The sequence below is a fragment of the Silene latifolia genome, chromosome 11 (assembly GCF_048544455.1).
Source record: "Silene latifolia isolate original U9 population chromosome 11, ASM4854445v1, whole genome shotgun sequence".
NCBI classification, from domain to species: Eukaryota; Viridiplantae; Streptophyta; class Magnoliopsida; order Caryophyllales; family Caryophyllaceae; genus Silene; species Silene latifolia.
Window position 1 is genome coordinate 16,390,182 of NC_133536.1, and position 12,707 is coordinate 16,402,888.

General features: G+C 35.4%; 1 protein-coding gene across 3 annotated transcripts; it reads left to right on the forward strand.

The window, feature by feature from the left end:
- Nucleotides 1-1,716: 1,716 nt before the first annotated feature.
- LOC141611203 (protein ARV 2-like) lies at nucleotides 1,717-9,554 on the forward strand. Of its 3 annotated transcripts, XR_012528557.1 has the most exons (4): nucleotides 1,717-1,941; nucleotides 3,508-4,921; nucleotides 5,014-5,143; nucleotides 9,273-9,554. XR_012528557.1 is itself a non-coding variant. In XM_074429678.1 (2 exons), the coding sequence occupies exon 2, from the start codon at nucleotides 3,545-3,547 to the stop codon at nucleotides 4,208-4,210; it is 666 nt and encodes a 221-aa protein (XP_074285779.1). In that variant the 5' UTR covers nucleotides 1,718-1,941; nucleotides 3,518-3,544; the 3' UTR covers nucleotides 4,211-4,360. The 3 variants fall into 3 exon arrangements, 2 of the variants coding, with proteins under 2 accessions (XP_074285779.1, XP_074285778.1); XM_074429678.1 differs by lacking the exons at nucleotides 5,014-5,143; nucleotides 9,273-9,554 and having other exon boundaries at nucleotides 1,718-1,941; nucleotides 3,518-4,360; XM_074429677.1 differs by lacking the exons at nucleotides 5,014-5,143; nucleotides 9,273-9,554 and having other exon boundaries at nucleotides 1,721-1,941; nucleotides 3,508-4,360.
- Nucleotides 9,555-12,707: the final 3,153 nt, after the last annotated feature.

The window sequence follows — 12,707 nt, forward strand, 5'->3', positions numbered from 1 at the left end:
CTATTTCGTGGGTTATTGGGTAATTCGACGAACTAATAAGTAAATGAGTAGGTTATCGAGTAATTGGAATAATAAATACACGATTTAATAGGTCAATTAAAAAACTAAGTTAGCAAATATAATATTAAGGTCATGATATAGGCCATGTTTGGTAAACAGTGGATTAATTTCAGCCCAAGCAGATTGCAAAAGCAGATTATAAATGGCAGATTTTATCAGAAGGTTTGACTAGCATATTATAATTAGCAGAATTAATTTGAGTGTTTGGTAATTGGCAGATTACGATTAGTAGATTGCTAATTTTCTTTGTAAAATTGTGAAAATTTTCCTATTTTACAATATGCTAACTAATATGATGTTTCAATATGTTGTTTACCAAACAGTAAAATTAGCATATTGATTGGTCAAACATGCTAAAACTCTTGAATATGTTAAAAATTGGCCAATATGTCGTTTACCAAACAACGCCATAGACTATTTTATAGAGTTCAGAGCTATTACCATAGAATTTCAAAAGTGTAAGAATATAACATAGAAAATCGAAAAACTCAATGATACACCGTATAATATCTTCTTTAATTTTGGACCGTGTCCACTCCTGAGAACTGAATTAAAAATCTGATGGACCGCTCCTACTCGCAATCGGTAAATATCGCAAACCCTCTAGGCCTTTACTGCTCTACATCACGGGCTGTTAATATAGTATTCTGTACTAGTTAGTTTACGCAAATACCATCCCTACAAGAGTTCATTATCAAATAAACAAGCCCAATTTGTTTTTTTGAAGGAATAAACAAGCCCAATTTTAAGTATCCACAAATTTGTCAAAATCCCCATTTCTCCAATCAATACTTCTCTCTAGCTCCAAGAAAAAAGTTCAGGCCTTCGATTGTTTGGATTCATGGATCAAATTGTAGTTTTTTTAATTATCGTTATTTTTGATTTGTCGCTTAAATTGTCTGTTGATAGTATAATACTCCCTCCTAGTCGGTGTTTTCTTCCCCTTTGATGTGGGCACAAGATTTTAGGAGAATTATTAAAGAATGAATAAAGAAAGATGGTGGGGTTTGTGAATTGGAGAAAAGAATGAATAATTAGGAATTAAATAAGAAATTGTGAGTAAGGTGGGGTTTGGTGATAGGAGAGAGGATGAATAAAATAAGAGTAAAAGTTAGGTGGGGTTTCGTGATAGGGGAGAGAGATTAATAAAATAAGGGTAAAAGTTTCCAAAATAAGAAAGGGGAAGAAAACCTGAATAATCCGTTTAAGGAAGTAGGGAAGAAAATAGTGAATAGGAAGAGGGAGTACTATAATTGAAATGCTTGAGGAGGGAGGGGTAATTTGGGTAGTTTATCAAAAATTTCGACGATTTGAAGTTATTTCTCTACGATATTTAGCAATTTAGAAAATACAATTACACATGGCAAACGGGCCAATCGAGACGGGTTCGGGTCGGTCAATTTTAGGTCTGGTCATTCGGGTCTCAAGACTTCGAACCAGGCTTGGTCATTTCAGGTTCGGGTCTTTCGGGTCAATTATTATAAAATTAGCTGTGGATAATAATCAGTTTGCAATAATAAACATTAGAATCTGATTATACTGGGTCGGGTCAAATTTGGGTGTTGGATCAATTCGAATTAGGTTATTCGGATCAGGTCAATTTTAGTAGGTCTAAATACAATCCAGAGTTTATTCAACTAAAGCAGCCCAATTTTAGCGGTTTAGTTAGCCCAATGTAAATTATCCGCAAGTTTTGTCAAAATCCCCATTTTTCATGTCAATCCTTCTCTCTAGCTCGAAGAAGAAGTTCAAGCCTTTGATTGATTATTTGGAACGTTAAACGCAGAGCCATTTTACGTCTGAGACGGATATAACCGTCTTAAGCGAGACCAACTGTTATTCCACAACACAATACCAGTGCCCAAATTTTATCTTGTCCAGGTAATTTTTTTCTTAATCTCATCCTAATTTTATTTAAATGTTCAATTATGATCTAATTGTGCGATTGTGTAATTATTATTGTTTTTGCTTATGTGGGAATTTCATTAATTGAGTTATTCATCTTCTGTCAAAAAAAAAAAGTTACTGTATTAATTACGAAAGTTTGCATTTTTTTTTAATTAAATGGCTAATTTTGGTGTCAGATTTGATCTTGAGCATTTTCTGAGCTTGTTTGTGTGTATTTGGAAAATGTTGTCGAAATTGCGATCTAAATTATTGGCATTAGTGAAGTTTCAAATTGCTTCTTATGGATTGAAATTTGGTAGATGCCACAATGCGTTTTTTAAATTATCAGTTAGTCTCTTGTAAGGCGGTTTTATGCAAATGTACCCTAAAACGGATACATCAAGAATTCATGTTAAATTCAACAACGGGCCTGGGTCGCACCCAAACGGAAGAGAAAGAGTCCACAACGTAGGCCCAAGAGGGTTCCACTCTAAAACCAATTGGCGATAGAGGGAGTAGCCCCTTGCCTTATAAAGTGGTAATTCTTCTCCTCTTTTATCAATGTGGGACAACCCTCACATGTGGAACTTTGGGTCTCTTCACAATTCATTATGCATATAGTGGAAAAATAGTTATTATAAAATTAACCCAGTTTACAATATGCTTGTGTAAGACCGCCTTTCACAAGTATTTGCGTTAAAACTATGCGCCTATTTTGAGAAACTTAGTGATTAGGAGTAGTAGATAGTGTGTAATGTGATTGATGTAAACCTAATTTGAATACTGTTTTTTCATGTTGCCTCTTTTGTGCAAGAAATGAACTTTCCTAACTTTAGCCAAATGTCGCTTGTTTGATGGATGGGCTACGTAATTATTGAAGTTAGTTAATCAGGTCATAAGTTTTTATCATCTTTAGGAACTGTAAGAAGTGGGTATGTGTCAGGGTGATGCTTATTAATCAGTGCTAATAACTAATAAGTCGGTGTTCATCATAGTGTTATGAGTGACCTTCTATGATAGGTTATCCTGCTGTTTAAGTTACAGTCTTACAGAATGCATGTTTTGCTGATGACTAAGCTGCACGAGAAGGATAGCATAGATTGTATAGAGATTGTGGTATATGTATAATTTATATCCTCTCCATCACATTTATATTGTTTTCATTTCACTTTTAGTAGTCAAACTTTGTGGACGTTTACCGGTGTTCTCTCATTATATGCACTAGGTACAAATTTGTAATATGATCTATGTTGCTCAGACTCGTTCAGAAGTATCCGACACGGGTGCGTGTCCAAGTGTCAGCCTTGGCCATTTTTATGAAAAATATGCATATTTTGGTTTAAAATGATGTGTCGAAGTGTCATACCCTTGTCCGAGTGTCGAGTGTCGGACACGGGTACGTGAGGGAATTAGAAGAGTCGGAGTAACATAGTGTGCAATGCTTTTAGTGAAGGGTTAGTGTGTAAAATAACTTGTTAGGTCGTATGTCCAGCCATTGTTCTACTCTTTTTACTCTCAAGTTGCTTCACTCGGAACTTTGATATCACTCTTTTTATTTAGGAATGATCAGAAGAGGTCAGTGATTCAAGACTAAAAAATGAAGTATCGATGTGTGAAGTGTGGCCATGTGGTTGAAAGACTGTACATTCAGTACTCGCCGGGGAATATCCGCCTAGTTAAATGCTCCAACTGTATGTCGGTTGCTGATGAGTACATAGAGTGCGAACTAATGATCCTCATGATCGATTTGATCTTACATAAGCCCAAAGCTTACAGACACTTACTCTTCAACCTGCTTCACCATAAGATGCTCGCAATTAACGGCTTGTTGCTTAAATCATTTTTTATCTTCTTCATACTTGATGCTTATAAATTATGGATTTTGAATGGCAACCCACAAGAATGGTCGATTGTGAGTTTTGGAGTAAGGATATTTGGACATGCTCTTCTCGGAAACCTAGTCTTTCTTTATTCCTTTTATATCTTATCAACAAAGTCATTGGAGTTTGTGGAGGGCTTTTCTTCATACAAAGAGGTCTTACTCGCAATAATAGTCTCCTGTTACTTGAAGGTTTATATGTTGGCCATGATGGTGTGGGACTTCCCTTCTTCAGTTGTTTACATTACGGATTTATTTGTTATGTCATCAAATCTGGTTGCTTTACGGGTGATCACCAAATCATCTTTCGAAAGGTGTATCGGGGTATGCCTTTTCGCACATGCTCTCAAGTTTTTTGTGCATTGGCTGCTCCATGGATTGTGATTTTCCTTTAATTTTCCAGCCTTTTTTAATAGTTATTGGTGATACTGTAAAACATTTCTTCTGGATTCACTCATTCCTGGTTTTCATTTTTTTTCTGCCAAAAAGACGCTTGAAAAAACTAATGACATCGGAAAGAATTTTATGCGGAGCATTAGGAGTTGCTTTATTATCTTCTTCCAAGGCTTCAACATCACATATAGCATGATGATCATTTTACTAAGCTTCTCCATTAAAGAAATTATGGACTTTTTCTGAAATTAAAATTTTCAGACAGAACCAAAGAGATTCACTGATTCTGATTTCTGACGGAATAAAGCAAAATGGCTCCGTATATTGGGCCAAATTTATTGGGAAGTAGAAATTGTTTGATGCAATTCTCGACTCAAGTTTCATTAAAGCTATTCGGGAACGGCCTGTCGGTGTTGTTAACATGGTGGGTGTTGTTAACATGGTGGTAAGGCTGGTACAAGACATTCCATTACCCTGCCACCAGCAGAAGTCATTGAGGTAATGGGGCATTGTTGCTGTTGTATCTCTAGAAGCAGATTGCTGACATGGAATTCTAGAGGAACCAAACAGAATTTCAACCACCATCCACCGCTGTCTCATCGAAGATGCAAGTTTCATGTATGATTTGAAGGATCATATTGATGAGTTTTAAAATGCTTCCATGGATGAGCACAAGCATGCTTTACAAAGACCATTTGAAAGGTTGGTATTTTTATCTCAATATCTTGGTTATTATTTCTCTTCTGTTCATGGCTTTGAACCAACACTTAAACTTCTTTTATTTGTTTATCCAGATGTTTGAAATAACGAAGTAAAGGCACATAGGGCTTTCACTAGCAGGAAATCAAGAGTGTTTTGACACTTCTACATCTTCAAACGAAAATCTCAGAATAAACCATCTTCATAATACCAGCAAATTTTCAGGTTAGTAGAAGCTTTGCTTCAACGGTGTGAATAATTTAGTTGTTTTTAAGGATATTGAAGCAATACAGATTTGATGTTTGTTTCTGAACACAATCGTAAATTCATACTTAATTCGTGAAACATACATGACATTCTACTTCACTTGGTTTAGATATTGAAATTCATTTCTTTTCCTATGTACTTTGTCCCTATCATTTAAGTTCATCTGCAGTCATAATATTTAATCCCAGTTCAAGACTAGATGTGGTAATATCATTTGTCATGACTTGATCTCAGTCTTGCGGCTATAAATACAATTTAAATGCTGTCGCTGTGAACTTCAGTCCTTGATACATCTGCGATTAGCTGTTGCGACACAGATTTAATATCATGCCTGCAATTAAAACAGCCTTACTCTTGAAATCACCTGTGGTTATCTTCAACAACAACAAAAATCAAAGATTGCGAAAATGGAATGTGGAGACATATAATCCAAAAATAGAAAAATTTGAAATATTAAATATTAAGATAAATATACCTTTGTGGCATTTGCATATTTTTTAAGCCATACAAGAGACGATATGGGCATATGCCTCCAGAAAAGAAAACTAATATTCCCAGAGAGACAGATAATATTTTCCAGATTTGGATGAAAATAAGAAATCAAAAGATGCAAAAACATACAGTAACATTTAAAATGCTCACAAATCACAAGGAAGAACTTCTCCTGCTCTGAAACTACTTCCCACAGGAATAAACAAGACATTAAAGTTTAAGGGACAGTGGATCTGCTTTTGGAAGCTTTTTTATGAATATGACTGCACCAATTTATGGAAAAAGGACCAGAATCCACACCCCACATCAACACTTGTTTGTCTTATACCCAACCTTCTATGGAGTAGAATCAGAATTAGTTGTGGAAGTTTGTTCTTCTCAAATTATTTTTTTTTTTGAGAGAAAAGAACAATTCATTAATAGAACGCCATACGGCACTTACAAAGAATAATTATAATCGAAAATAAATCTAATGGAAACCAAAGAAAAATAATTTTCTTATAAACTAGGGATCTCAAAAGACAATTCGGCTCGTCCTATTATCGCTATCTTCATGTAGCTTTTGAGGGGATACTTCGTTTGATTTATGAGATAAAATTTACCTCTGACTGGTTCCAAAGATCGTTGACAAATTACTTTTACCCTTTGAAAGAACACGCTGCAAACCATCAACGAACTACTCTTGACTATATTACTGATGAAACTAACCCCACGAATAAATGGAAAAACCCTGAAATAAGGGACGGAAAAACGATTCTCACCAAAAGGGAGACTTTTATTGAATAGAAAATAGATATGCATACTATCGATTGAAATTTGAAATAATTTTGGGGTTTACCAACGATCGATTGATAATCGATGGGAGCGAGCCCCTTGTATAATATGATGGAGGCTAGGGTTTTTTCAGAGAGAGTTTTTTGTGAGAGAGAGAGAGAGAAACCCAATAATAATAATAACTTATTGAATTAGGTTAAAAGTTTGCAACTAAACTCCGTTCTTCTCAAATTATTGAATAAGACTGTTTTATAGCATGAGATGGTCTTTTTATTGGTTAAACACTCGTTTATTACTATCATTAAATGAGTGTTCTTAGTGGCTTGACGCCTTGACCCGATCTTTGGTAGAGGAGCAATAAACTTCAAGTCAAAACTCTTCACAAAGTTAAAATTTATTACATTGTCAAGTCCGGGATTTGATTCGTATATGGCTTGAAGTAACCGTAGTGGCTGCTGAGCCGGAAGTCCTCAAGTTTGAGGACGTTCTTAGTCTTAGCTATGAAATTTTTAGTAAAAAAAAATTGTTTTAAATTAGGTAAATTTCGCAATATGAAACGTGATTTGTTTGAGACCATGCCGGATGACCAACCACCAGCCACTACATATTGAAAATGAACTACCTTAATCCTTCAATCACCGAATCTGATCTTTACTGCATTGTACAGGTTTAAGAGTTGTGACTGTGTTTAGGAGTTGATTTTCTCATGCAATGAAAATTTGCTTGAGAGGTATTGAAGTTAGTCGAGTAGTCAAATTCAAGCCTCTCAATTTCAGAACAACTTAACAGAATCAACTCAATGTTATCTCATCTGCAATTTTTCTCCCTTGCCCATGGAAAGTCAACTTTTTAGATGGAGCCCTACTGTAAAGTTCAGGTTCCTGGTTCCACTGTCTAGTAGTCGTAATTTGAGAGTGCCCACTGCTTGAGTGCTTGGAACCATGCATGGCAAAACTTAGATAACCCGTATTGACACGACTTGACCCAATTCATCCAACCAATCTCGACTCTCGAGCAAAATTAACCTTACTCGAACCAGCCTGACATGACATGAACTTTACTGCATCCGAACTACTCCGCACTCCCAAATTAAATTATCCCTGAATAGCCTGAAAATTTCATATAAAACCGATCTTATACTCTTTTAAGATTTCCGATTATGACACTAGAAGGAATCCCCAAACATTACTTTCTCAATGATATTTGACTAATGACTTATGATAAGGATTCCATCAACCCATGATTGGTGCATCTTGGTGTAGCACTAGCTTATTCTTGTGAAGATTCCTAGAAAATTTGGAGGAAGCAACTTTAGAACAATCCATAACTGTCAGGTGAACTTCCACGACTGCAGCTCTGAGCCAGAGGCCTCTCTGTGTGCCACACACTGTTAACAATTTCAATTGTCATAGGCATTGAGATGAAATATTATATTTCATAAAAATATATTGAAAATATCTCATATTAAGCACATGTCAAGCAAGCGAGCTAGTATCGCTGCTCCTGTAATGGTAAAATTGAATTTTATACAGTATCAAAATTTCCCCCTTTTTATAGATTTCTATATCTGAAGGGGAGCCTTGGCGCACCGGTTAAGATGCTGCTTTGTGACCGTGAGGTCACGGGTTCAAGTCCTTGGAGCAGCCTTGCCCCTATTACACCCTTGTGGTGGGACCCTTCCCCGGACCATCGCTTAGCGGGGACGCCATCGTGCACCGAGCTGCCCTTTTTTATAGATTTCTATATCTGTTTTACAAGTTCACGCCAAAACATCACATCCACATTTAAGCCACCCAATTTTTAAACCTCGAGACTCGAGTCTTCACTAATATGTGTTGAGTTTGGCTCATAGCTCCTCTAAATTTCTCAAATAAAAACGAGAGATTTGATCACTTTATAACTAGCTCTACTCTTTGTGGGTGTGTGGCCAAGCCGATTTGTGAAATTTAGTAATATGTTGTTAGAGAATCTATGATTTTGTTAGTTTTAACATTCATCTTATTAGTCTATCCCAGTAACATAAGAGACACAGATACTTGTGAAAGACGGTTTTTCATTAAGTAACTGTAAGAGAGTAGTGCGTGAAAATGGAATGAGAACATTCTAATCCTTTGAATCATCCTTTCATTGCACCTGCAACTTGTATTTCCTGAGCACATATCCTGATTATTTAGTGATTCTATATATAGTGAACAAAGCTTTTGATGAAGTCTAGTTGTCAGATTATTCTAACAGGACCCCAATCACCATGCAACTTGCAGGATTACCTCTCATCATATCTACTAGTCTTTTCATTTAAGCCTCTTATATTCACATATTTAGGTTCTTCTTATCCTAGCATCTTCTCTGCTAACATCGACATTATCCGAATGTTTCAAAGGTTTTCGCCTATAACAGTGTTAGGGAGCGTAGGAAGCAACTTGAGTAACCGACTGTTGTATTGAAAATGTACGTAGAAATGTTAAATTCTCAGATGGATCTTCTTACTGAAAATTGTAGGACTAACTGTTACGAAATACTCGTATTTTGTAGGATAAGAAGCAAACACAGTTTAATTAAACACTTTGCCTGTATTTCATTATGCTGCATAACCTTAGAACAGTGAATTTTTGTTTCATTTGGAATTGAAAGTATTATGTGGTAGTTCCCTTGTACTCAATTACTCCCTCTGTCTCGATCGTTTCGTTATGTGTTCCTTATTTGGGTGTCCCAGTCGTTTTTTTACGTTTTCTTTTTAGGTATCTAGTAGTTTTTTCTTCTTATTTGCATATTGTTTTTTCACTTTTTGTATTTCTTAAAGCACGCCTCTCTCGTTTTTCAGGTCTTTATGCCAAAAGCAAACGTAAAGAAATGACTGTGACGGAGAGTGTAGTCTTCATACCGTGCTACCGAAAGCACCATTCTCTATGTATAATTTACCTGCCCCTTATATGTTTCAAATGAATCTTATTGTTTATGCCTTCAAAAATACAGAAAACACATTGAGGCCGACATCTCCCTAATCACAATTAGGGTGATCTATATGTATAACTAACAGATACGGAGTAAATTTTAACCTTATTCGACTCGCAGTCCTTAATTAGCATTTCTGGGATCCTTAAAAGTAGAAAGTTTATATTCTATTTATGTTCATATATACTTTAGATTAAATTATCATTCAGCCCTCTTTAGCTCGGTGGGTGAGTATAAGTATTCATACACAAAATTAACGACATGTTCTTTTGGACTGAAATTGGCTGAACTGAACTTATACTTATCTGAACTTAATCGACTTGAACTGAACTTATAAGAACTGAAATTAAGTCTAAAAAAATAGGGCTTAAGTGTTCGAATATTAGCACCCCTTATCATTTATTTCAAGTTCCGGCATTGCGCAGTCCTTAATTATCATTTATGAGATCCTTAAGGGGGTGTTTGGTTCAAACACAAAAGGTATGAGGTATGAGTTTGGAATGAGCCAAACCCATACCATGTGTTTGTTTGTCAAACATAAGGGTTTCATACCCATACCTCAAACCCATGAGGTATTGGTTTCTCATACCCAAGGAGGGGGGTGAGTATGAGATTGATATCCATAGGTATCAAATTAAAAGAAACAAAAATGTGAAAATAAAAATTATGCCAATATTGTAAATGAGCTTTTATATAGTTATTAGATTAAATATTTATTTTTATGATTTTATAATATTAAAAAATAATATTTAAAATATTATATTTTACATATTTTGGCTTTAATTGAGTTTCAAACCCATACCACTCGGAATTGAAACAAACATATGGAATGAGGTATGGAGTTCCAACCCCATACCATCCAGGTATGATTCCTCATTCCAAACTCATACCCATGCGCGAAACAAACGCTCCCTAAGAAGTATTCTATATATCATTATCAACCTTAATTTGGGACCATTTTGTATTATGCAAGTTGCCTAAATATGGTCTGATGGAATATATTTCATTTTAGGTGAAGGTATTTCTGGTAGCCCATGCATGACTATTGGCATCAAGTTTCTAATCAGTTGAGATATTATCATGGAGTTTGATCATTACTTTGCTAATTCTTGGTAAAAGACATAGTAGTAAGGTTGATATTTTTGCTCATCTTGTAGAGGGAATAGTTTGGACTGTTCTTCAATTTGAGGTGGAACAAGTGAAGATGGGTTAAAGATGCACTTGTAAATCCGTCTCGTACATTTTAGACCCTATGCCGAAACAATAAATTTAGACCATTGAAATATGAGAGTTCACTATTTAAAGTAGTACATTATTTGATCTCACTATATGTTAAAAATACATATATTATGTGAGACTCTTTGAATCACGAGACCTTGTACAAGCACCTTCCACGGGTCGGGGATTAAAGACGTTATCAACTACAACTTTTTAATTCGTCTCGTACTGTTGAGTTTATGGATTCAAGTACCTAAGAGGGGGAGGGGGTGAATTAGGTACTATTTTAAAAAATTATAACTTCAACTTTATTGATTTAAAGTGAGTTACAAGAACAAAAGAGATGAGAGGATACTTTGAAAAATATTGAAAGATTGAACAAGTATCACTATGAATGTTTGCTGAAGTATGAAAGCAACAATCGTTCTGACTGTATCTATTTGTCTCAGTTTGTGAAATATGATCATGGACCAAATGCGACGGTATGATGAACTATTGCTTCTAAGTTTAAGCGAAACAAAACAAACAAACAAAGTAGAAAGCAAATGGAAATAAAGTAAGCACTTGAACACGGGATTTTTGAATTGGTTCGGCAAGAAACTCAAGTGCCTACGTCCGTCTACCTTTTTATTACTTTCCTTTAGTGATCTACTCCGAAAACTAAAAGACCCTTGTAATAAAAGACACCAACCTACTCCGGTTGTAAAGCTAGTACAAGAACTACTCCGTTCTTATGACAAGCTAACTCGCAACCTACTCCGGTTGCCAACTCACAACCTACTCCGGTTGTCAAGAGTTAAAGACTACTCCGTCCTAAACTCTACTAACACACTTAGAATGTTATAGGATCAAGTTTCCACTAACACATTCTTAACAAAGAATAGAGGTGGACAACTTTTACAAGATCAACAATTCTTAAGCAAGAGAGTTTAGTATAGAAAAGCAACAGTAGCCACGACTGTAGAAACTTGAAGACACTTGAAGACTTTTAAAGATTTTTGCAAATAAAACACGATTTTTAGCTTTAAAAATAATTTGCAAAGATGGAAGAATTATTTCAGAAAAGTCTTGAGGATTTAATGAAGAGGGACACGGTTTATATAGAGGAGGTGAGTGAAGGGGTTGCTAGGGTTTTGAAGGGTCAAAGACCTCACATGTGAAGGGCAATAGCAACCACCCAAAACTTGCACCAAAAAGGAGTCTTTTGCAAAGGTAAGAATAGAGAAAGAAGGTTTGAAAGATAACCTTAAATGCTCATGCAAAATCAGAAAACAAAGGATGTGAGACAAGTCACATGATGACAAGTTAACACAAATATGGCAAAAAGCATTTTTTGTTTTCTTAAAGACCAAAGGATTGAATTTGCACAAAGAGGAAACATTTTGAATAATTCAAACCACTCTTTAAAGAAGACTACTCCTTAATAAAAATCTGATATTTTATCTTTGAAAAATAAGTCACGTGAAAGCTTTTGAAAGATAAAAGGGACTTCAAGTTTTTACGAGTTGTGGCATAATCCAAACAATTTGTTTTGCGTGTGAAAGCAACGATCGTGCTGGACTGTTTTCTATTACTCTAGTATACTCTACTTTCTTGCTTGTACATAAGATGACACTTGACTAAATACAATGAGATTAATAACAACTTCAACACTTCTTAATCCAAGCTTGATTACATCATTAATCCTGAAAAGGTAAACTAAGATAACACAAATCAAATGGGCATGTTATCATAAACATAAGGAACCCAACAAATTCCCCCTTTGATGATGACAAGCCCCAAACGAATGTATAAACAATGTAAACACCTTGATTCAAGACTTTTAAGCAAGCAAGATCAAATGATAGAGAAGGGACAATATTACCTTACCAAGGGCAAAAGCTAGAATCAAAGTATCATGACAATTTTACATTGCCCCAAACAAGAATCAAGCTAAGAAGGTTAGGCAAGACATTAGTTTAATCAATAAGCAAAGAGATTCAAAGCATGAGTTTACCTTTTCCCCCTCTTGACATCATCAAAAGGATAGGGATGTCACAAGCATTAGAGTGCAGATATTTCATAAGAAAACACAAAAAGACACATG